Consider the following 25637-nt stretch of genomic DNA (forward strand, 5'->3'; position numbering starts at 1 on the left):
ATTCTAGAGCACTCTGGAAACAGCCCCATAGGACCTACATTTCCCAAATATTTTCTTAGAAGGCAACATGCTTGTTTAGGTACAGTATGTGTAACAAAATATTAAATTCAAACTCCACAAAGTTAATTGCGAAAAATGGTTTGTCTCTTAGCCCAACAATACCTTACAGTATTTCAGAAGAGCCCGAGGTTTAGGACTGTAGAGGTGTGGAAGTCTGCACATAAAAACAGAAGAGAAAATACAACTTGTTTTTTAGGTTTACACTAGGCTTACATAATACACACACATAACAACTGTTTTTCCTCCAGCTCTTTCAGCTTTGACAGTGTGAAATTCTGATTGCAGGGAAAGAGTCATGCCTGCATAGTTTTGCTAAACTAACCTTACAATGAGCAAGTGTTATATCATGGTAAGCATCTCGTTTTACAACCTGGATAGATTTTATTAATTTATTTTATTCATAAGTAATCTGAGTCATTTGAGTGCCCTAAATCTGGGACTTATACATACATGTGTTGTGTCTGTGCAGATTTCTTAGTGTCACTGTTGCTTTGTAGGAATTTTATCAAATGGATTAATTTTGTGGAATTGTGTCCTTATTTGTTCACCAAATACAGTAACTACTTCAACTACAAAAAAACTGCTTCCAGAACTTCTTAGATCTAATTTCAATTAACCATAAACATAAATAATATTGTAAGCAACAGACAACAAATAAAAAGGGGGGAACTGCAGATGACTATCATTTTCAATAGAGGCAAATATGAGCTCATTTGTATTTACAGTGCCCTCTGGTGGAAAATGTCTTATGGTTTGCTTAAGATAGTTGGTACTGTACATCCAGTTTCACCTTTCTCTGTTTACTTACAGTATATTACCTTGCAAGGACTATTATTAGTTCTTTAAAATTCCAAAAGCATCTAAAATTGTGCCTTCCTGTGCATGTGCAGTTGGTAGATGTACATTTTAACAAAATACACCCACTGGACCACCCTCAAGGTACTGATTCTAGCTCCAAGACTGCACTGTGCTGCCAATGTTCAGATCCACCACATCTGACAAAAGATCATGAGCTGTTCATTTCAGCTGTTTCCTCCTGCCCTTCGTTTTATGAAAATGAAAGCAACTGTTATCCAGAAAAAAACAAAAAAATACCACGTCCAATATCACAAAAGAGAGACCATTCCTCCGAAAGGATCGAGTGTTTTCTGCGTTCCTCTGTGTGGGCTAATCACGTTAAAAAAAAGCATGAGAGACTCAGACCCTGCCCTTCATATTCGTGGTTCATGTTGTGCTTGTTCTAGCCATATTAAAAAAAAAAAGGCAAATTCAAACAGGTTTAGGAGCTGACAATTACAGACCCCAGATCTAAGGGTTTGGTTATGTAACAGAAACCAGCAGGTGCGCAAGCTGTGGACATCTTCAGTCTTTCTACCCTCTGGCACTCCGGGGTCAGAGGTGGGGACAGACTTGAGTATCAGTAACACAAAATCTAGCAATACTGCTACAAACTGTGCACGGTCGCCAAAAAGACAGCCTTACATCTCAACCAGCGCAGGGAGCTTCACGAAAAGGCTCAGTCTGACCCCACTGTTCTTTCACACTGGGTTCATCTAGGCATTGAGAGCACACATCCCTGCCAGCTCTGGGCCACGTGTACAGTATTGGCATGTGAACCGCCGTTCACGTCCACATCACCCGTGGCTTAATTCAAGGGGCTGCCGCCACCATCCAGGAGCGCTTCAAAAGCGACTGTGGACGAGGACGATGAGGAGCCAGAGGCACGACGACAGTACATCCTCTTCTGGATGGGCCCGGTCTGTTCATCCTCTCTTTTTAGCTTTCTGCCATTTGAATTAAAAACAACTTTCATGGGATCCGTGACTGGTTAACACGAAAAATTCAATCCAAGATTTTCATTGGCTGTTTTTTCTTCTTGGAAATGTGAATAACCTATTGTTCACGTTATAATAATAATAATAATAATAATAATAATAATAATAATAATAATAATAATAATGGAAGAAGACGTTACATTTTAGTGCAAGGGTGACACCTGCGGTTTAATCTGAGAATTGCGTTTTCTGGAGTTATCGTGCTCTTCCACGTCTTGCATATTGCATTATACACGCACTAGGTGTCTTGTGGGGAATTTTACCGCTAGATATGACTAATCTAATGTAACGTATACAAAATATTCTACTTCCCCTACAACAGTAGCAGGATGACTAATATTTATTCTAATGTAGCATTTCACGGATGTGCTTATTCTCTACATAAAAATGCAACAACATATATATATACACATACATATACATACGTATGTACTGACATTTGGGTTGGGTTTTAATTTGATTTAATTTGTCAGTAAGATGGCACTTTGATAACAACAATAATAATAGAATAAATAATTCATTACTTTAACCCCCAAAGTATCCCAAAAAGATTTGACTGAACTATACAGGAGGGGTCCAGCTACTGAGTGAAAGAAGCCCCACTGCGCACAGACCAGGGGGAAATGAAACATTACTTCACCGGGAGAGTTGGGGAGGGATTTTAAGGAAGGCCATATTTTACAAGCCCAGAGTGGAATTTAGCCAGGACACAAGGATTAGCACGCCTACACTTGCGATCGGTGACTGTTGGCCAAGTAGCCAGGACCTCAATTAAACTAATCCGAAGGATTAGACCTTCTTCCGCACAGTGTACCCAGTCACTGTACTGAGCATTAGTTTGGGAAAATGCGGTCTAGAAGAATGAGCTCCACCAACACCACTTACAGCAGCAGGCTGTTATCCTGTTTTTACTGAAGGACTGAATGGAGGACTCGCAATCTTATAGTGACCAGGCCCAGCCTTGATTTTTCTATTACCGTAGGAGTGCAATAAAGAAAAAGGTCATTATAAATTACATCTTTAATAGCTGTCCCGTGAGGTCTATCTTGCTTATTTATAACACTGACTTTCCTTGGTAGGTTTTGTCTTATGTACGCTGTGTTAGGACACAATATACCCTCTGTTTCGTCAGAGGAGCGTTTCCTAACGTCCCCATACTGTCACTTTGTGTAACTAACAGTAACGTCATGGTGTTTTTTAGTCGTTCACCGTTGCTAAGGAAATTACGTAGCCTAATGATGTCATTTGCCATGGCACCAACTACCCGGAAGTAGTAAAAACCAAAACAGACGACTCAGTCTTGTGTTTACCTGCTAAAAAACTAATCGATTTAATCCTTATATGAAATAAATATATTAGCTTTAAAATAAAGGATATGTATTTATCCACGACGCAGTGAACTCGGAAATAATCTCTTCTGTAGGTGTCGGATTTTGGAAAATACTTCGTTTAGGGTGGAAGTGAAGATCAAGTAACCGAAACTCGTGATGATGGAGAAGATAACGAAAGGTTGGTTTGCAAATGAAAGGAAAACGAAGCCAAACAAAGTTTTTAAAAAAATGTGAATTAGGAGCTTGTCAAGTGACTCGTGTGGATATTTTAGCCCTTTCTTGAGCTCAAGAGCTGGTGTTGTGATTATACTGTAGTAGTGACTTATGATTTTTAAATGACAGACTGGCGTCAACACTGTATGATGTCTAATGTTTAATGAATCAGCTGCTAAGTAATAAGACTACACCGAATTATTTCAGCAATATCAGCTTCAGCTATATTGGTCTTGGTCAATTTTTTAAATTACTTCTTTTTTTTTTTTTTTTTTTTTTAGATGTTGGGGACATCCAGTCCAGATTGCTGGATCACAGACCCGTTGTGCAGGGTGAGATTCGATACTTTGTGAGAGAATTTGAGGTAAGTGTTGCTGCCCGTACAGACACGGTAATGTAACCCGCGCTAAAGCATACATTATGACACCGAAGCTGTTTTTGCTCTGTGACCCTCAGTTCTGAAGATAATCAGGATGGTTAGGAAGGAAAGGAGGCCCTAGGGCCCTCTAAGCTAGACTAGGACGTTGCATTCTGAATTAATAGCAGCATGCTGCCCCAGACGTGACTTCTCTCTTTTTGTTCACATCTCGTGTGAAAAACAAAAACCACTGTTCGTTTGCACAACCTGAGCTTCCCTTTTTATAACTTGACAGGAATACACAGAAAATCTAGAATGCCTCCTCTTTTACAGCATTAATGAAACTTTTTATGCACAGTTCTCCCTGTTTGGGTCCCTGCAAATCCCAAATTCCCATTTAGGAAAAAGTCAGTCGTGCACCATCTCAGGCCCCTTCTTAGCTCCTTCTCAAACCCAGCCCAGTCTTGTCCTGCTCAGGCACTGTGTCTTTAGGTAGTGGGCCTATTATAACTGCAGCCAGAAAAGAGTATTTAGCAAGGATGAGATACTCTATACATTGTACTTGCCTGCATTCACTTGTAGATACTGTTTTTATGGACAGCTCGAACCCTATGACTTGTACAAGTAAGCTAATGTGGCTGCTGATTCTTTCATCCAAACTGACTTACATTAAACTCAGTCAAACAGCTGGGTCTTTTACTGCAGCAGTTTGGGTGAAGGAGTGCTTTGGGTACAAGAGAAGAGCCAAGGAATTGCTTTAATCAAGGTGACTTACACTGATGACCATCACACAACTGTGTAAGTCAACAGCAGTGCAAAATACGCAAACATACAGGAAAACAATCAGGGCAACACGCCCAACAGCATCATATGTGACTCAATGGGAGGCACAGAAGATATTGCAAGACTGCGAGGAATAGTGGTAGCTTCCAAAACCGCAGTTTAACACAAGCAAGACCGGAGCAGTAATATTCAGTGTTCATCAGTCCAAGCCATGGAGGGACAAAACAAGGGGCAACTGCAGAGACCCTCCGGGTTCCACTCGTGCTCAGTAGTAAAAGAAATACACACGTCTTGAAGGGAGGGAAGAGGGTATAATCCCAGCGTCCTCAGCAGCGGAGGAGGGGGGAACAGCGAGGGCCCGACGGGGGACGTGGTTCGTGTCGCAGGCGGAGGGCATCATCTGCGCGGCAGGCAGAGAGCTCAACGATGCCAGGGGAACCACCGGGGTTTTCTCATCTCGCTCTTCCGCTGTCCGCGCAGGAGAAGCGAGGCTTCCGGGAGAGCAGGCTGCTGGAGAACTTGAACAGAATGGTGGCAGAGACACAGGAGCAAGCCCTTCCCACGTGCACCCAGGCCTTGCAGGAGGACCTCCGCCAGGTCCTAGCCAGATGTGAGTGTGTACTGGCAACAGCGCGGAGTGGGTTTTTTTTTATCCTGCTGTGCCAAAGGAATGGTGTAAGAATGTTTTAGGCCTGTTTCTGTGCGTGAGTTCGATAGCATGCTTTCGGTCCCAGGTGGAGTATGAGCTTTCTTTGTGAGGACTGTGACTATAAGAAGGAGAGACATATATAACCATATGATTATTACAGGTAATCCACAAGCTGCTCAGAATGCCTGGCAACACTTAAGAAGCCACTCGAATAAAATGAAAGTCTTTCAGTTTTCCGAATACTACATATGTACTGACTAAAAGCAAGAGTTTTCAGAATGGTATTGATCCAGTTGAGAAATCGGTCGATTGGAATAAAGAAATTGAATTGGGTAATCTCAAAAATATTTCCTTAAATATTTCCTTAAAGTGCACATCAGGGACTTCACCACTTTGAAGGAATCTAATGGTATCCCATTACAAATACACGTTTTTTTTGTTAGACATATCAAAACACACACTAAAGTCAACTCCTGCTCATTGCATTCTAGTCTAACTCCTTGTTAAACTGTAAGTTTAAAGAATTCATTGGGTCAGTATGAGATTAATTGTTCACATTTGATCTACACATCATGATAAGGGACAGAATTAGTAGGAGTCCCATTATACAAGTATCTTATTATACTAGGGGCGTTTATCATTTTATCTTCTCAAAATAATTCAGATCTGATACCCGTAACTGAATTTAAACATCAGTGCCATAATTAAAATATGTCTGGAATAATGACGGTACATAGCACTAATCAATTTGACTTCCCCTAAAAGAATAGAGGGAACTCCCCTTAAAAGTAATCTTTGTCTTTGCATTTAATGGACAATTAAGATGTATCTAACACCGTTTTCAGAGGTCTGTGCTGGGGTTACTCATGACGCCTTTCTGCAGTTTAAAAACCCGTGGAAAGCCCTTTTGTACTGTGTCCAGTTAGAAATCTAAACCTTTTCTCTATTTTTTTTAGCACTAGGTGCTTTTATTCCTGTCTCTTATACACAATCCTAGGTGGGAGAAACTGCAGCTGTGGCTAGGGTGTGTGTTGGGATTTTGAAAATATAAATTGCAGATGCTGAGGACCTGTGTGTTTCTTTCTCTTTTCTTTTGCAAGTGGAAGCGGCAAACCACATGACCCAAAGAATACAGCAGAGGGAGCTAGAGGCACAGCAGGTGAGACCTCGAGCTGGGCTGTGTTTTCTAAAGCACTCAGGAGCTCTCCTGGAGCTTGAGAGAAGTGCTGCTTTTTAATCGGTGTAGACAGCACCAGATAGGCAGGCAGCAGTGCAGTTTCTCCTCCGTGCGAGTGGGAAATAAGTGATACTGCCAGAACACAGTCCACTAGCAGCAGTTGTGTGTGAGCGTCCTTCCGATTTTTTATCCACTTCTTCCAGTTCTGGGTCGTGGGTGATCTGGAGCCTCTCTCCCTGGATGGGACGCCAGTCTGTCCATCTCAGGGCAAACGCACACAAACACGGACAGGCACACTGTTGTAGTTTTCCAGAAGCCAGTTACACCAGCAGCATGTGTCTGGACTGTGGGAGGTAGCCGGAGCACTGGGAGGAAACCCACGTGAACTCGAGGAGAACATGCAAACTCCACACAGAACGCAACCCGGGTCCAGAATGGATCCCAGGGCCCCAGGGCTGCGAGCTGCTGACTACCGCTCCATGTTTACTCCTGTATAACAGCAAACAAAGGAAATCTAAGCTGTTGTGAATTCACACTTCTTTACAGTCCCTCTTTGGAAAATATTCCATTCTATTTAAGTGTACCTGCAGGTACAGAAAAGAAGCTCTGGTGCTGTTCTGTGTTGCCTGCCCTCATTGACCTGCAGTGTTCTCTCCCCATTGCAAACAGTCTTCCGTACCCCTGCAAATGACAGCTTGCTAAAGGCACAGAGGTTTAGGAGAAGTCGTTTAGGAGGACAGAAGTCACCAAACTGAGGTGACGTTTTTGTGTTAGCTGGGAAGTGAGCAGAAGTTACTTGCATATATTAATCTTCAGTTAAATTTGCCTTAAATCAGTTGAAATGGGAAAAAATACAGTATGCAGCCGTTAAAGTGTAAAACGTTGTTTTTTTCTGTTAGGTCATTGTCTTTGTATTTGAATATAAAATACCCACTATAACTGATATTCACCTGTCATGTATGCTTAGAAGTTGCACGCCATATAGAACCAAAAAAGCATAGTGTTCTTTTTTAAAACGATCTGAAATTAGAATATATCCGATACAGTGTGTACTTCTTATGTGGCTGAGGTAAAGAATAATCTTCATATTTTATGTTTTACATCTTTGAAAAACTTTGCCATTATTGTCTTTCACAGTAATGTCTTACACATACATTTTGTTGGTAATTTTGCTTTGGGGAAAGTGAAAATGATTTATAGTTACATTTGTCCTAGTTTTTTTACAGATTATTTTCTTTTTAATTTCTTAATGCAATACATCAAGCTTCCTCTACAGACCCATAAATCCTGGCTGCTAACTCACTGAGATAAAATAATATATAAGATTGACAGCACTTCCGAGAATAGTGCTGTTAAAAACAGATTTCCCCAGAGGAAACTCGGAGTTGTGATGTCAGTAGTGGAAAATCTTTTGTTGTACACTTTCGAGAACATTAAATCCACTGAGAAACTATCCTTAGAAGATGTTTGGCATTGGCATACTGAAGATGTGAAACATCACATTTGCTCTTGTATTCCAACTGTCTAAATGGATTGCGTCTCTCAGTGCTTATGGGGATAATTTACTACAGATCACAAAGCATATCTCTCGGAGGGAAATGTTTCCAAACAGGGTTTAGCACTTTTTTTTTCTTACTTGTTGTGGCCAAAGTATGAAAAGGGGGCTGTTAGAAAGCAGTTAGTCCATTTCAAGTTAGTAAAACATTAACTGCTTTAGGTATTCATTAAAAAGGTAAAAGAAAATATACTTGCGCAGTATGGATCCCGAAATCTGCCTTCAGTACTTTTGAATGTGTAATCCTTGTTGGACCTGAACTGAATTGTGCCTTGACCCATCCCTGCGTTAAAGCTAAACATGAAAAAAAAAGTCCCATAAAGAGTTTAATGTTCCAGTTTGAGCTAATTACATACTTCATGGAAACTAAAAGAGGGAAAGTTATGCAGTAATAAACACGAGATAGCTTAACATTCATATTTGTATATTTGTATATTAAAATGTCCTATGCATGATAATATTACGTGTCTTTGTAAAATGCATGTAAGTTAGTTAACCTGTCTTCTATGGTCCTTCAACTATTACTAAAATTTGTATTCATCAGTTTTTTTTTTATAATAAGATGTGCTTTTCCAGAATCTGGTTTCGAGGACCAGTTTACGAGATCTACAATGGAAACCATATAAATCGTCTCCTCCAACATTTCTTTCCCGGTCAAGTCGCTCGCCACGCCCTGGCTGCTTCTGTTGCGCTCGAGATCATGTGGCCGGGGGAAATGGGAGGAGGTACCGAGAAGGTGTTTGCCAGCCTGGAGCCTCTCTCCAGCCTGACTAGCTTCACTGATGGCTGACCCTGCTCTCCCCAGAGCCCCGGGCTGCAGGCCCACGCGGAGAGACACCGGGCCGAGTGGGAGGAGTTCCTGAAGGAGCAGGGCCGCAAGAAGGAGGCCGTCGAGGAAGAGCACGCCAAGGCCGTGGGGCGGCTGAGCGCCCAGTACAGCGAGATGGCCAAGGGCCTGACCCGGTTCTCCCACTTCTGAGCTCTCCGCGCGCGGCGGGGGCAGATCTCCGCGTGGCCCAGGTCTGCCCAGCTGGGCTCGCACCACAGCGGCGTGCCGAGCAATGTCAGTGGAATTCTCTGAAGCTGTCTGGATCAGAAGTCAGGTGGGGAAAGGAAGCCATCTGGGCTGTGCCTTAAAACAAAAAAAGTTCTGTCTGGGCACGACAGGAAAAAGACGTTTTCTGTTTCAAGTTGCAGACGTGTGTTTTAACCCATGGAGACGAACCATAACGTCATTTGTTTGCAAAGCGATTGGGGATTTCTTAGGGTTATAGTCTTGATGTTTCCGACGTCGCCTGTCACAAAACAGGATTTTCGAAGAGCATTGTCAAATGTCGGTTGGATTTTGTGTTGTAGACGAACAGTCCTGCAGCTGAAAAAATGCAGTTTCAGCACTAGAGGCAAGAGTGTGAAGCACGTGTGGGCGATTCACACCTCTGGTGATTCACGGCCCATTTTTTTACACAAACTTCAGGGGAAAAGCCTGTGTCCTCTTGCAGGCAGTCCACAGCTCTGCTGCCAAGATTTACCCATATAAATAACGATGACTGACCCTAATTGAAATGATGGCAAAATAATAATAAAGACAGTTCCATGTAAAGCCGCTATATGGATTAAAGTTCATTATTATTGTTGAAAGTGCATGGAATCGAAGAGCCAGAAAGTGTTAAGCTTTGCAGTTCCCTCCGTGTTCAGGCCTCAACAATGGCTGCCTGTTAGAATAGATGGCAGGTTTTCAAAGCTGCATTCCTGGAATGCTGAAAAATGTGATTAACCTCAGCAGATGAGACAAAATAAATATTTAAAAAGACTTTCATTAGCATTGAATGGGGGCCAGACACTTTTTTTTTCCACACATCCATTGTAGGGGTGACAGCTTATCGAATGTATGAAAATAAACTGCAATGCTTCAGACATGATTTATGCGTTTTAATTTTGTAATTGGAACACTGCGGGATGGTTTGTTGGGGAAAGGCTTCATGCTTTTGGCAGGCAAACCTCGGGCAGAAATGACATTCTGCGTGAAATTTTAAAAGTACCGTACAGCTGTTAAATGACTTTAAAGTGATGGTGCTTTATTTTGTTTTCATTCAAAAGTGGCTCACTGTACTGTTCGTGACTGCTTTTTTATTGTACTTGATAGGTCTCTGACTTGGGCCAGACTAAAGCTTGGATTCCTAATTGACTTTAGAAAGGTCAGACGGCCTTTGGTTTCACAAGCAGCTGTTTCGCTCGCAGTGCAGCCCTGCACACCTGGCGCTGTGGCTTGTCAGAGTCCAGGCAGCCACTGCGTTTCGCTCTTGAGCGACAAGGCAAAACTGCAGCCCTTTTCCAAAAGGGCGTGTGCTGTCCGCTCGGAGTTAAGAAAAAGCTGCGCGCTTTCAGTTTTTCACTGCGCCATCACCTTTGGAACATGAAAAACTGTAAAACAAAACAAAACTGGCTTGTTAAATAGTAAAGATTCTTTGCAGGCATTTACTGAAACATTACTGATCTAGAATGAAAATGCCATTGCATTCCGGCCCTGTTTTCCTTTCATCGGTGACTGTTAAAGCATCAGACAATTTGATGACTCCCGTCCATGAGGTGCATCCGTGAGAAGATGACTAATGCTGTAGAATTAAATAATTAGGTCAGGAAGAAATACTCCCTTTCTTTCCTGAGCTGGTTGGGTTTAATTTCAACTTAATTCCTTTCCCCTTTTTTGTGCAAGGAATGCCTGAGTGTCTATGGTAACAGATCTAAACCTGATCCTGGCTGAGCAATAGATTGATGGTTCTATTAAACAAAGTGATAACAGTATGTCTTTTTTACCCTCTTTTCATGTACTGGTTTTCAGGTTGGACCTTGTTCTGTTTTCACGCTGTACATGGGCTTTAATTATAAAAAAAGAAATAGCTTTGGGCTGGGTTTTGTTAAACATTGATTTGCCCCCTTCCCAAACCAGGGCTGAAGGCAAATGTAAATCTGGTGGGTCTGAGACTTCGTGTTTCCACAGTGCACACCATAGGCTGTACGGATGAGCGCGGGTTTTGCAATAACTAAACCAGTGTATCCAGGCCTTGCTGTGCCAAGAACACTGAAGGACCTGTCCATGTTTTCGTCTCCAGTCTCTATCAGAGCTGTTGTGTTCTTCCTGTTATGGAAAAAGTGAAATGGTCCAGAGGCCATGCACAGAGTATGCAGCCATGCCAACATAAATTGTCAAGGAAAAAAGCACAGAAGCCCAGCTCTAAAAAAACTGAAAGGTGCCTGGAAAAAGTTTGCCTGCAGCCCGTTCTATTTCTGAGGGGGGGACGATGACTGAAAAAACTGAACCTCAAGTTCTTCATCGAGGTCAATGACTGCAGCTTCAGGGTGATGGGTACGACAGCAATGCATCATATCGAGGAGTGCCACATTGTGAACATCCAGCCACAAGCCATGGCTGGATGAGATCCCTGGATCAGTCAACTACTATCTATAAAAACAGAAGGTGTGCCCAATATCCTGCCCTCGTTGAGACCCTTTCTTCTGTTTTTATCCATGGCAGGCGTTTTTTAATTTCGAGCAGGGCTGGGCAGTCTTGCTGCCAAAGGGCTGATGTTTTTGTGGGTTTTCAAGCTGCGTTTGAGGCTCCAGCACCTGAAGGGCTGGAAGAACTTGTTCACTGGCCCAATGGGATCGATCTGTGTGCTTAGGTCGCTAATAGCCGGGTTGGAATGAATCCTTGCAGACACCACTGGCTCTCCAGGACCAGAACTGTTCATCTCTGCTCTAGCAAACAACAGCTTAATAGGCTCAGCCCGGCCCGTATGGGATTTTCTGAGCTGCTGTGCTGGCAGGATGAGACCTGGGCACTGCTCGGACCAGCTTCTCATTTTGAATGGTGTCCGGGCCCTGTCGAGCCAGAGGCAGGCTCATTGCATTTCAGACACTGTGGTTCGGAGCTGCAGGATGGCTACGAGACAGTCACAGCTTGCTCAGCTATATACAGTAGTAGATCTAGGTGCAAATGTGTACCACTTGCCAGAGGAACCTTGCTTTCTGATATATGTCCTGTGGTGATATGGGCTAACTCATAACTACTGTCTTGGGGTCGCACTTGGGGTCATGTTTGTAGCCCTGGTTTCCTGAAAGAGAAGATGGGCCCTGAGACCTGAGGTCTCTGCACTGGAAGTGACGCTAGATGTCAGTTTGAGAGTGTTGAGACTCAATTCGTGTGGGAGGCCGGACCCCAGACACAGTCAACAGCAGCAGACCGTCCCAGGAGCCACTACAGGAGATGACCCCTGAGGTGCAGAGGTACTTGAAGAAGAAGAAGACCGCTGAGAGATCCAGTCTTTCGGGAAACCAGGTGAGTCTAACCTCTTTACCTGTGATTCTGGAGTGGAGGAAACACAAGGGGGTCAATGGCATGTCAGGTCTTAATTGGCCACATTGACAATAAAAGTGTAATAAATAAGTGGAACTGATGGAGGCAATACAGCACCCCAGTTAAGAGAAAATGGCACCAGACAGAGCAGAAATCTTTTTTTCTACCCCTCCCCTCGCTCACCGAAGTTCCCCTTCTCTTCCTGTAACTCACCATGAGGTTGGAACTGGAAGAATGGCCAAAAGGCAGGAAACCCTCAGGAGCACATCATGTCATTAAGAGCACCGTTTACTGAACTGGCACTTTTCAAAAAGCAAAACCTCTGTTCTAAGGCCCTAGTGGTAGGCTGAACCTGTAGCATGCCTTGCCAAAAGAAAATGTTTTATTAAAAATTAATAACTTCATCAGAAGCACTTTCATATTTCCATTCAGATTACAAATGTTTATTTTATTCGACCGTAATCCTAAGCAATTTACATTGGCACCCATGTACAGAGCTTAATGTTTGCTGATGTCATTTGGGTGAAGTCTTGTTGGACGGAGCAGCAGTGTTTCATCTGAGATTTGATGTTAACCTTTTAAGTTTTAGGTCCAGATCCACTGTTCCATACTCCTGCCCCTAACAAAATTTAAACAGCAGCACATAGTTCTACTTTTGAATTGAAATTATTAACCAAAACCTGGTGGTCAATATTCCTATTTGGCAATTTCTGTAATACTCCTCGAAAAAAAAAACGAGTCTCGTCAAGTTCATTGTTTCGCTCATGAAATCAACTCATCCAAAGACACGCTTTGTTTTTTCGGTGCGTCAGACAGATTTGTGTGTCAGCCAAGCTCAGTCCAAAAGCAGAGATAACGGCCAGGAACAACAGCGGCCTTCCTCAGTCAATCAATCTGGAACAATGACCAGAAAGGACACGGAGAATGGCTGTCATCACAGCACAGAGAGACACAGGGCTGTTGGAGCTGCTTGTTTTTGTCCAGAGGGCAAGGAATGTCTGGAGTCCTTGCCAACATACTTCAGCTTTTTTTTCCACTTTTCATTTCAATTAGCAATTGTTTGTAAAGACGTACTTGACATTTTTTTCAAAGTTGCTCCTTTTAATTGTTGACTTAAGGTGCAGTGTAAAGCGATGACTTCATTAGTATATTTTTGTTGTTTTTTTTTACAAAAAAGGCTATCGGGTCATCTTCCATGTCCGGAAATCTCTCATTACAATTTATGCAGCCATTGCTGGAAAAAAAAAAGAGATAATGTTATGATTCCTTGAATAAATTTCTTAATGAAAGGTTATCTAGTTGGAATAAGGTGAAAGGGAAGCCAGTGGAATTTTTTGGAAAAGAAACAATGAAACGTCAATACACAAAAAACATCCTTCTTCCCCTTTAAATAAACTCATGCTAAAGGTGACAGCATACACTGCAGATTCTCCCATAAACAGTACACACATTTTTTTATGTATTTCTTAATTGTGATAAATGTTTTGGGTGCCCCTATCAAGATCCTGAGATCAGTGAGTGCTTTAAGGAGTGGAGTTGTGCTAATAATAAAAACAATATACAGTATTTTTATTAAGTCTGAAAAAACACATGGAATGAAACATACAGTTAATGCCTGGGGAGTATTTTCCAGACTGAAGGGGAGGTAACTTTACATATTTCACTTGATTAAGGCAGCAGAAAAATTGTGGTCAACACGAGAGCTCTAAAGACTATTTTTGTACACAAATTATTATGAAAGTAGCAATTCTGAGACCAAGGGATTATCAGGAAAGCCCCTCAACCTCAGGTTATGTAAAGCACACAACTGCGATGAAACAAGTCCAGGGTGGTTTAAGCAATAGATTTGTACCACACTTTTGGGTACACAAAAATGATATTGTTCATTCAGTATATTGCCTTGTCTACATGACAAACTGAAATATTCTTATTGACTGCCTAATCTTGCCAGCACCAGTATTTAGCAGTATATGCCTTTGCCGAAGAAACAGGCTTGTTTGAAATAACCACAGCTATTTAATTGTGAAAAAGCTCTCGCTAGACTTCTGAGTAGCTGTACTGTATGTTTGTGCTCACTGCATATCTCCGTTTTCTTGTTCACTTTTAGTTTTTTGAAGTGAACAACTCTAAAGCAGAAATTCTGATCCCACCACAAATGGCACTGTGTGCAAAGCAAAGCCTGCAAAGCCTAGAAAATGAGCTTGTATTTAAATCTGTGTGATCAGGGCAGCGTCTTCATGACTTATGTAGGGTTGGTTTGTGGAACCAAAACAAAAGCAGAACGGGAGGAGAGACATTTCTACACACAGTCAGAACATTGAACATTTGTCTCTGTCAGTGCTAGTGGACGATGTTGATTGCCCGTGAACAATGATGTTTTTTTATTAAGCCGTAATAAACCTATACGATAACAGGAAGGCAGCTGAACACAATTGTCTCCCTTTGCAGCACTAATTTGGGACTGACACAGGGGTTTCAGACCGTGGCTTATGAAAAACAGATGAGCAGATTTGATTTCTGTCAGGCAGGGAGAGAGTTCCATCCTGCGTAGAAGTGGGTTCTGCAGGATACCCTGGTTTCCCGCATTTCTTTGTGACAAAGATTACCTTTCAGCTTCCCTGTTCTACATTAAATTCATATTTAGGGCGCAGAGCTAGTTTAGATCAGAAAGAATCAGAAAGAAAGTACTGTAGTTCACCTATTGGTTGAGGTTCCTATAAATTAAATCCCCCCCGGAAACCATAAGGAACGCGACCGTGGCAAGTGTTCTACCGTCTGTTCACTGTCATCAAGCAGGCTCATGGTTAGGAAAACTGGTACAGAAGGGACAATTGAGTCTTGCTCTGTGGCAGCTATGGGCACCCGGCTCTCTCTAGATCCACAGTTCTCAGGCACGTCACTGTGCTGACCAAGGTGTGCTGGGTACTTGGCTTGGCCTTTCAGAGGATGAGAAGTCTGGTCTTGAAGTCACAGCCCATGACCCATACTTCCGTCCTTCATTTCATTTCATACCCCAGTTCCTTATGAACCATTACCGGTTTTTCCATAAGGCACCATGACGCACAGTATTTAAGGCCCTGGATGAAATGTGGAGGAATGGCAGTAGCTCAGCATGGGCAGGACCTTGGATAGAGACAGTGTTGAATCCCGTGGGTCAGCCCTCGGTGATGGGTGAGGTGCAAACCCAAGCCTGGGTTTTACAAGACGTGTGTCCTCGTTAATAAAGAGCAAAGCTATCCTAATTAGGCCATTCCTGACCCAGCCCTTAACAGTTTCCAAGTCCTAATCTTGCCAGCATTGACAGCATTTTCTAAATGAGCTATTGGAAAAAAAACCCCGAAGAAGAGCAGGTCAGCGTATTGCTGAAAACATCATTAAAAGAGTGGATGACGCATTGCTGTGGGGTAAGTACTGGAAGACGTACAGTATAAGGACAAAAAGTCAGTGAGCTCTGCAGAGGAAGGGAGAGGCGGCCTTGCAAATGGTAATGAATGGTTTCGACTTGTGTGTGATGCACCTGGTGTAAGTTTCTTGGACTTTGGTTTTTGGAGAGAATACTCCCAGCTGCCAAAGTCTTGTGTCAAGTGTAGCCATTAAGTGATTGGTACTGTAGCTAATCCCAGCTGTTGTAAGTAGTGTAGCCAAATTGCTGTTGGCACATGTCTTCTCGGTGCTCTTGGCTGTCTGAGTCAACGTCAGAGCTGCTCATGGGAAGGGAATACACCAGGCTTTCAGGCAGAGGCACTGTGGCTCCAGAGACCAAGGTGTGTTAGCGCTGGACGGCAGTAAGCAGGAAGGAACATTTCACACAAACCTGGGCATGAATGCACTCTCATTTAAGTCCATCTTCTCCAGTCTTCCTCCTAACAGTTCTGCAGGAGTACAAGTAATACCTTGAGTGTCCACACAGCTGCAAACTTTTCCCTAGCTTTGTCCTGAGCTCCAGCACAGGAGCTGACCCTGCCTTAAACTGTGATCCCCAGTTCCCCAAGTCCCATCGCTGGCACAGACCCGTCCCAGCTCCGACACTGACCCCACACAGTTCAGCAAGCCAGAGGAAGAAAATGGACTGACTAGAATAGCATGTAACAGAGAAATGATTCTTGTTTTTGTTTTTAAACTAAACAAATGGTAGTGAGTATTAGTCCTACATGATAACCCAACTTTCCATCTGTACCTTAAAGTAGAATGGCATGATTTTGATTTCAGGAGATTTTTTAGATTGCCATACAGAAAGAAGTAGAGGCGACACTATCCAGACTATCCAGTCTATCCTATCCAGACAAATGTTATTAAACAAGAATTCACCCACTGTCCTGGCCTTTAATTATAACCCTGACTCAGCCTAACCCAATACTAATTCCAGTACGACTTCTGATTTTGTCCTTTACTACCAGCTCTCCCCAATTCAGCACCTAACTTTGAAGCCAAAACCTAACCTTCATTGCACATCAAGACAAGTAAATCCAAATCACACCCACACACACCCTTCTGATACATGTATTCTGTGTCGTTTGCTGACATGAACTGTAACCCTTTCTCCACGCTGTTCTTCTTTAGTGCGTGGTTAAATGGAGGTTAGACGGTCAGCTGCAAGCAGTATCGGACCCGGGATACCATTAGGTTTAAATGGAAATGCAGTCACAGTTGCAGCACTGGTGTCAGAGTTACTACACCGGAATATGTTGACAGTATTAATGAATGCTTTGGGCGAGTTTAGATGAGGGTTCACTTACCATTCAGAATGGGTTCAGGGTTAATGCGTTGGGTTTCTTCAGGTTTATTGAGTGGAGGGTTGGGCTAGAACGTTGTTTAGGGACGGACTTGTCGTTTCACTTCTTGTCCTGACACATAGTAGGAGTTGCCACGCCAATGTTTCAAAACCCAAGCGCCCATTTCCTCTTCCGGGGAAAACCCCAAGAAAGGCGTTCCTTTCAGTGAGAAAGAAATAAAGTCTCCACCTGCACCATGAGGGACGCGATACAGCTGTGCCTTACAATCTGAAACAGCAGCGGCTGGAGGGGTAGAAGGGTTTTTTATCGGTGTTACTGTAGCTGGTTTACGTCAGAAATGGAAGAGAAGGAAGCGGATTCGCGCTGTGGCTCACGGGAAGGCGGGAGTCTATAGTGCCTTGATTCAAGAACTGATTTCTGGCAGGGAATGATCTAATCAGCATCGCAGGATGTCAGCAAAACAGCTTAGGGGTCCTGCTGAAACTAGTGAGGGTCGTCAACCTAACCGAGACACAGAGACCACCACTGAGGGCCGTTCCAGCACCCCTCTGTCTGGCGGGGATCTGGCTGTGGCACACCCAGGCTAGAGAAAGATGGCACGCGGGTGGCTCATGTGTTTTGTCAAGAAATGCCACCAGGCAAAGCCCGTGTGTGTCCCTAACCTTTGAGGCTGGAGAAGGAGTAGAGTTAGTTTCATGTTTAGAGTTAGCATGAGGCGTAAGGTCTTATTTAAAGCAGGTATTCCTTAACATTAAAGCTAGCCCCAGATCCATTGAGACAAATAACCTAAACACTGGACCGTCACCTGAACCCTAAACCTGACTCTTGCACAAAAAGTTCTTTCAGGCGGGCAAATTCTGCTTCTTTGTAGAACCCTAAAATGTGTTCAGCTATATCTACAGCAGGTGTGTCACAAACCCCAGCCTTATGAAGGGCTCGGTCTCACTTGTGAGCATCATTCTGCTTCAGGCCTGCTGAGCTTGCAGGTGAAGCATGTGAAGGAGGGACGCATCCTGACACCCTTGCAGTAAGCATGACTGTTGGCGAAGACAGAATTTGTCAGTGAGTTAAACTGGGGTTCTGTTCTGATTTTATGAGTACAGATGTCGTGCTGAGAGAGAAATTGTCTGGCAGTTAAGGACAATTTGTGACTAAAAACAGTGTTCAGTTTGGATTTCCCATACCTAAACCTAAATCATCTATACCAAACACGCATCATGCAGAAAGCCAATATAATCATTGACTGTCATGTCCAGGCCTTGCAAAGTGAATGTGAGCTTTAAGTGCAACAGAACCAAGTTATCCCTTATTCCCATGGCTACTTAAAGTTATCTTGGACAATTAATGTTTTTTACTTTATTTTTTTCATAATGCATTTATCTTATTTATTTATCTCACACACTGATGACCCGATTTATTTGCTTTTATCTTAATTGGGAGGACTACCTTAAGGTGCTAACTTGTTCTTTCTCTTTTTATGCATGTATGTTTCTTAGTTAATGGGTTAGTGTAGTGTTAAACATAAATGCGTTGTTTATTGTATCATTGTATTATACCTGTTACCTGCCTGCAAAACAAATTTCCCATCTGGGACAATAAAGGCAGTAAGTAAACCAGGTGTTATTTGTGGATGTGAGGTGTCCACATTTGGCCAACACAAGGCTTTATCTAGGTGTGAGAATGGGCACATTTTAAGTTAAAAGTGTGGTCTACATTGAGACCTGAGTTTGGATTATATTAAACTTAATTAGGGAAACACATCAAGCTAGAAGTGGTGTCAAGGTGGAATGAAATGTTGAAATGTTTTCCTTTTCCCAAGCTAAAGGGAATTTTTGACGAATCGTGAATGTAGGGGGTACAACTACAAACTTAGTTTTTAAGTTAGGGTTTGGTTAGGGTTTCTGTTTGTGTACATTGTAGACTTCCATTATGGTCAGGAAGGTAGTTTAAATGTCAAGATTAGTTGTGTCAACAACTGTGTCTACCCCCTAACAATACCCTTCCTCCTTATCAGTCAGCTCCTGATGACAATAATGACACTAACTCAAATCATTGCTAAGAATTATTTTTAATTATATACAAGTAAAACCTTTTCACTTGCATTATTCTTTGACAGGGAGGGTTGGTTTTCTGTATTTTAGGAGAGAAATTGATATTGTTCCAGATACAATACAGCTTGTTTCCTAGGCTGGTTAGATATCAGAAGCTCAGCAAGGCTGGGCCTGGTCAGCTCTGGGATGGAGACCACAGGGGAGACAAAGTGTTTTAAAGCTGTAAGCCGTGTTGGTGGACCAGTAGCTGACTTTTTTTTGCCTGGATCACAATTCCAATCCCATTTATTTGCTAAACGTCGGAGAGGCTACAAGGTGATCACGTTAGCTGCTGTCATTAAGTTGCTTCTAATTGGTTAAATGATCATTCTGATCCTCAACCAGTAAGTCAGAAATGACACGATTCTGACCTTATTCTAGTTGGTCAGAAACCAGAATTAGACATGGAAAGTAATTCCAGGACCAGCATTCTTCATACTTAAAACTATGTAAATTATTGTTGGGGGGAAAGCACAAATAAAACTGTAAATCTTTATAATTTGGCACTGTCCCTTTTTAATTTGTTTTTGCTGGATAAATATGGATTTGGTGACCACAGTGTCTACTGTTTATATAGTTTAACAGTTAAAGTGTGTGCTTTCTCAGAGTGCTTTGGAACGAGACTGTGGAAAGTCTCCCATCCTTCGCACTCCCTGGGGGCTGCTGACACTTGGCAGAGGAACGGAGAGTAGTGGGTTTTTCCAGTAAGGTAGTTCTTCCAGCCACCACTTCGAGCTTTATTTTATTTGTTGTTGTTGTCGTCGTTTTCGTCAGTTTTTCTCTTTGAATTGAAACGGGCTGCTTAGATTCTGCTCTGATGACTTTACCTTAAGATAGAAGCCTCTGGACCCAGAAAAGCCATGACTCATGTCCTGCCTGACCACATAACACTACTTAAAACTATCGTGTCACCCTTTTTAAAGGCTCCAACCTTCACTAGTTACATGAGGGCCAGGAGTGAACAGAGCCCTGTTATGTGAGTGACCAGCATCATCTTGCGAGGGTTTGTCTGATGTAATGTCTACACCGGTACAGCAAAGTAGGCCCTACCTAGGGCAATGCTGAAATTATTATGAAAGTTTACAAAGTACTATGTGGCAGTAAAGCAAATGTTTTCTAGCTACAATGTTTGCATAGTTCAGTAGCATTGTGCTTTAAATTGGGAAATGAATCCCTGAAAATAATGTGATCCACCGATTCTGGGCATTTCTCTCACTGACTTTAAGTTTCTTTTTTAGGAGTGAGGTTTTATGTCAAAGTAGTATGTGGGTGAGAGTTTATATTCCACAGAGCCCATGTAATGTACAGTTTACAATCAATGTGACTGCAAAGGATCGTGACAACTTTCTCTGTTACATTCATCCATTCGCAATATCCACTCATTCAGATGAAGCGCTGGAGTCTAATCTAGTAAATATAGTACTAGACACCAGGAAGGGTCTCCAGTCCTTCACAATATGCATAGTAAAATAATGTACAGTATAAATTCTTCTCCCCAGATACCATTTAAAAGCAATCATTAGGATATCTGATTTTTGTTCTACCAAATACCCTTCTCCAGCTTTTTCAAATACCCTTACAAAATAGCGCCTGCCATCAATTCTCTGTGTCAGGGTTTATCATTGGCAAGACATGGCTGTTGCTGTACCAGAGCACTTTGGAGACAATTCCGGTCCACCCGGTGTTGATACAGGCATGCAGGAAACGGTCCTCAGCTCATCGCAGGGTTCACAATGTTCAAGTGTGGAGCAGCAGCCCCAGGGACGAGCTGGATGGAAGATCAAAGGAGCTGCTGGACCACATGCCAGAAGAGTTTCTCGTCACCTGCTTCTGACCTGAGCCAAGCCAAACACGTTCTTTAACAACATGCAGCAGTGAAAGGGCTTCAGCTGGGACCAGAGAAGTGGGGGGTATTATCAGCCCCAGTGGGGGTTGGGGGGTTCAAGCTGATGAAGTACAAATAATCAAAGTGTTTTGAACAAGAACAGGTGAACATGTTGCTGACAGAGTTTTTGTCTTTTCTGACAAGGGTTTTCATTGGATTTTTACTTCACTTTAATAAGCCATATTCCTTTTGCAACGCGGACAAACCTTTGTGTAAAATGGGCAAGGATTCCTTTAGATATCATTTAAAATGTATCAGCTGTTTTTTTTTAATTCATATTCCTGTAGGTCTGATGCAACAACCAGCTCATATAGTTTAAGATTGTATCCTGTGTTCTTCTACACAATTTCACATTCAGCTAAGTCCGACAAGAGCCAGGAATGTCAAGAGGCAAGTGTCAATTTCCTGGAAGGAGCTCTTCAGAGTGGATTGCTCCTCAAGCCACAATTCATTACTGACTCTGATCTTTTACTAAAACTCTTCCAAATGACTATTTTCCAGGATGGAGCACCCATAAAATATAACAGCAGTAATAATAAGACTAATTATTGTTTGGTGACACTCTGCAGCTGTGCATGTTATCTGTGAAATTGTAACTGTACTGTAGATCTGGAATCTAAATCAATGAGTGGTAGAGTGAAACCAAGTGAGTACAGTACATTCATTTCTATCTCACTTCCTTTAGGATCTACTTCTCTCTTTAAACCTTTATGTTCATCCACTGCCACACCTGTGTCAATGAGATCAGGATCCTCAGTACAGGCAAATACTGTATACTTTTTCAATCAGAAAGAAATAGCAAAGCACCTTCAAGGAAGAGATTGTATTTCATGCAAACCTATGCATTAACTATGCAAGGATGGGGTTTCAATAACTAACCAATTAACCAATTAATAAAATCTAAATCTAAACCAATTAATAAAATCCTACCTGTAGGTGAGAGTTAGTGATATGACACAAATGATGCCGTACACAGAGTGAAATACTCTCAAGTGGACATGTACATGTATAAGTCATCAACATGGAATAAAATAGACAAGAACATAGAGTATTGAATCACAGAGATATCCAATATCTTAGTGAAGGTATTCCAAGTGTGTTGGCGAGGTCTCCACAAGTCCTTTATGGCTTTCAAAGCTTTTGCTTGTTTTAGCAAGGTATGAAGCTTGGTCAATCATTTCACAGAGCAAAGTGTTTAAACTCATCAGCACAGCTTGGTTCATGCTTTTTAAAAGTTTTTTCCATCACAGTTCTGTTCTGATAAAAAAAATGTATCTTGTCTTGGTTGAAGGACAGTTTTTCAAGCAAGGCTTCTGTCCGAAGCACATGCTTCTGAACAGGCCACTGGGGGTCTGTCAAGTTCCTGGCCACGGGCAGGAGAAACCCCCCACCACAGTCATCTGGGAGATCGGTGAGGGAGCCCTGGGACAGGTCCTGGGCTGAGGCCTTGGTCATGGTGGACCAGTCATGGAGTCAGGGCAGCAGCCGAGTCAACGGTCATCCGAATCATGATTTGGCTATAACCAAAGTCTCTCCAAGATGGGTGCCCCTCAACTTCAGTGCTCAGGGTCGACACCAGTGGAGGGAGTCAATTGCTCGACTTGTACTGAGCTCCCTGCCTGACTGGATGCTAGAGGTGAGACGCGAGTTCACCAATGCTGCGCACCCTGAGAGCCGTCAGGAATCCATGCGTCTGAAGCTCCAGGGGGCTCTGCCTCCAAGACACTACACACTAAACCACCAGGGGCCAAGATCAGCTTTATTAAGGAAGAGCAGCATTGAGGAGGAGGAGGCAGTGCTGAGGGATGACCTGCCACAGTTGCTCCTTGCCAGATTCCTTCTGCGGAAGGAAATACCTCAATATTTCTGTACTGTATGAGCCATTTACATCAAAAACAGGACAACCAATGATCACCTGGGATTAATAAGGTATAGCAGAGCACAGCTGTCTCTTGATGTCTAGTTATAGCCACTCTTCAGCCTTGACAATGTCTGAAGCTGCCACTTGAAATCAAGGACATACTGTACCAGACAGAACAGCCCAGTCAAGTACAGTGCACTAATGAGTCAGGTTGAATCCTGCAGACTGTGCATGCTTTGACAGTTTATTTATGAACTAGGGTAACTCACTTATACTGTATGTATGTGTAAGGTAATTCACTTACCATGCATACACATGCACACGTATTCTGATATGCTGCTTCTTTTGTATTCATCCCAGCAGAGTGATATACAGTAAGATCCCACCTGCTGGTGGTTTCCAGAAGGATTTAGCAACGAGGAAACGGGTTTGATCTGTGATCTCCGTGGCTCGGTGCTTTGTTTTGACAGGCATTACATGTCCTCTGTTCTTCACATCTCTCCATTCTCGAGTCACACCACAGGGACTCGAGAATCGTTCGTCCAAAATATCGTGTTCACAAAGCCACACACACCCCGAGCTTACACACGGTCTGGATTTTCCAGCAGCAAGTCCTCCCTCGAGCTGTGAGCCAGCACCTGTAGCGATGACAGCTTTGGGACTCCGGCCCAAGTTCTATGAGCACTCTGAAATTGACACGTACAACCTTCAGTAATGTTATTACTGTGAAGAAATGCACACCTGTGGGGCATGTTAAATACAGTGAGTCAAATGTGGTAGTCATTAGGAATCTGAACACTCAGCACACAGTAGTGCTAGAGAAAATGAGCTGCCCTGGTTTTTTAATCATATCACTGCCTGCTTCCAATGAAAAAAGTTTTTTTAAATATTAATTCCTGAGAAAGACTATGTGAACTAGATGAAGTGATTTCAAGAGTTTTTATAAATGGCTGGGTGGATTAATGATTGCTCTAACGGATCTCGTCATGCAGCAACTTGAAAGAAACCAGTGTTTTTAAATCATTGTTGAGTGGTTGTTTACCACAGCATCGATTGACAGGATTTCAGAATAATAATGTGATTTACAAAAATACAAGAATAAGAGCTGTTTCTGGAATGGAGACAAAAGCATAGGAAAGGGATAAGGGGGTTAAACACTTAAATAGAGACTTTCCTTTAGTACAAAGGAACAAACATCTTTGAGATTTTGCAAAGGCAACCCGTTTAATTTCGTTCTCCCTGTCCTGCAAATGAACTATTTAAAATATGAACTGAAAGTCGAAAAATTGAAATCAATGCTGAGATTCGTAACTACCAGCTGTGTCCCCTCTGAACATTCTCTAACAAAACAGGAAGCTTCACTGCAAAGTTTTTTTTCTTTGAATGTGTGCCAGTTAAAATAATATAACATTCAAAAGTAATGGTTTTGATTGTATATTTTTTCATTAATAACTTCCTAAAGATAAATACAGAATAATTCTGGTAATTTTAAGGAAGAATAAAGTGCACACTTTCATTTCTTAATTCTTATTTTATCTATCAAATGCCACTGTATGAAATGGTTGGAATGCACAAGACTAAAGTTGTGAATATTTAAGAAACATAAAATAATTATATCAGATTGAAAATAATAATAATAATACACTAAACTCACAGTGTGATATTAAGAACATAAGAAAGGTTAAAAAATTAGAGGAGATTTCAACCTATGGAGCCCATTTAGTAGTTAGTAACTGATCCAAAGATCTAATTCAAATGTTTTAAAGAACCCAGGATATCAGCTTCAACAACATGGATGGGTAGCTTTTCTATACTTGCACTGGGAGTATTATTCTGTATTGCAGCAGAACAGCATTGAATCAAATGATTTATTGCATATACAGGTAAGGCATTGATGTGAGTATGAGTAAATACATATTTCTTCATTTACTTAAGTGCATTTCATAGGTATTGCGTTTTAATACGCATTTAAAAGCTAGATTTCAGAATGGTTTAATGATATTTCAATAAATGTCATTTTGAGTCAGCCTATGTCAGTTATTAAGCCAATATTTTATTGATTTTAATTAGAGAGCCATATTTGTGCTCACAGCCAATTTAAACTGTCATTTTAAAAGTGACACAGTATTTGTAATCTGTTACTTGAACCATTTTTTCTTTCTCTCAGAAGCTTTGGCAGTGAAGTGGCAATTTGGTCTGCCTGGCTGCCTCTTCACACCAGTCACTTGCTGACTTCATTGCTTTTTTTTAATGTGTTAACTCAAGCAATTAACAAAATAAACACTGTGTCTTCAAATCTCCCGGGACCATTGATCTGCTTTTTCTATTACAGCACATTAGCTATGGCTTGGCTTCTATGGACAGCGAGCCCCGATAGTGCATTTCCAGGAGAAACTGCAGTGTTCAGGCTGCCTTGTGGTGAGAATTCCAGACTTGACATCGGCAGTTCAGCCACCCATGTACAAGCTGTGAAGGTGAAGAGCAGGGGACAGAAAACTCGCAACAACAACTGTTTTCCCCAACAAACACTTCATGTCAGATTCCCTAATTACAGCTTTTTTAATGCCTTCTGCCAGGAATTGCTTCTCGTTATCTTTGTGTAAAGTCATGCAATGTTGAAGCTCTTAACCAGACCTTTCCTTACACAAACTGCATTTACTGAAGTCTTGCAGAAACTTGCTGCACTGAGTGCTTTCTGTTTCATTGTTTTGTTAATTATTGAATGCATGAGTGCACTGAAAGCAATGTGAAAT

The 25637-nt window shown here is 42.1% G+C and overlaps 1 protein-coding gene and 1 long non-coding RNA gene across 3 annotated transcripts; one reads left to right on the plus strand and one right to left on the minus strand.

Moving 5' to 3' along the window:
- The first annotated feature begins 3133 nt into the window (after window positions 1-3133).
- bloc1s5 (biogenesis of lysosomal organelles complex 1 subunit 5) lies at window positions 3134-9880 on the plus strand. 2 transcript variants are annotated; one of them, XM_088644133.1, is made up of 5 exons: window positions 3134-3404; window positions 3721-3803; window positions 5061-5190; window positions 6330-6388; window positions 8621-8760. In XM_088644133.1, exons 1-5 carry the CDS (start codon window positions 3383-3385, stop codon window positions 8729-8731), a joined length of 405 nt encoding a protein of 134 aa, XP_088500259.1. In that variant the 5' UTR covers window positions 3134-3382; the 3' UTR covers window positions 8732-8760. The 2 variants fall into 2 exon arrangements, with proteins under 2 accessions (XP_088500259.1, XP_088500258.1); XM_088644132.1 differs by lacking the exon at window positions 8621-8760 and adding an exon at window positions 8767-9880 and having other exon boundaries at window positions 3137-3404.
- A 2864-nt stretch (window positions 9881-12744) lies between these two features.
- LOC148657630 (uncharacterized) lies at window positions 12745-16188 on the minus strand. The gene is made up of 2 exons (XR_015941021.1): window positions 16130-16188; window positions 12745-13549 (listed from the first exon to the last, which is right to left on the minus strand). It is a non-coding gene; the product is annotated as an uncharacterized LOC148657630 (long non-coding RNA).
- Window positions 16189-25637: the final 9449 nt, after the last annotated feature.

The sequence above is a fragment of the Lepisosteus platostomus genome, chromosome 8 (genome assembly GCF_059453375.1).
Source record: "Lepisosteus platostomus isolate fLepPlt1 chromosome 8, fLepPlt1.hap1, whole genome shotgun sequence".
NCBI lineage: Eukaryota > Metazoa > Chordata > Actinopteri > Semionotiformes > Lepisosteidae > Lepisosteus > Lepisosteus platostomus.

Bases quoted from the DNA above. Each gene is read 5' to 3' on its own strand.
- bloc1s5 (XM_088644132.1), top strand. From the start codon at position 3,383: ATGATGGAGAAGATAACGAAAG. The intron at 3,405-3,720 runs GTTGGTTTGCAA...TTTTTTTTTTAG, and splicing joins GATGGAGAAGATAACGAAAG to ATGTTGGGGACATCCAGTCC. The intron at 6,389-8,766 runs GTGAGACCTCGA...TGCTCTCCCCAG, and splicing joins GGGAGCTAGAGGCACAGCAG to AGCCCCGGGCTGCAGGCCCA.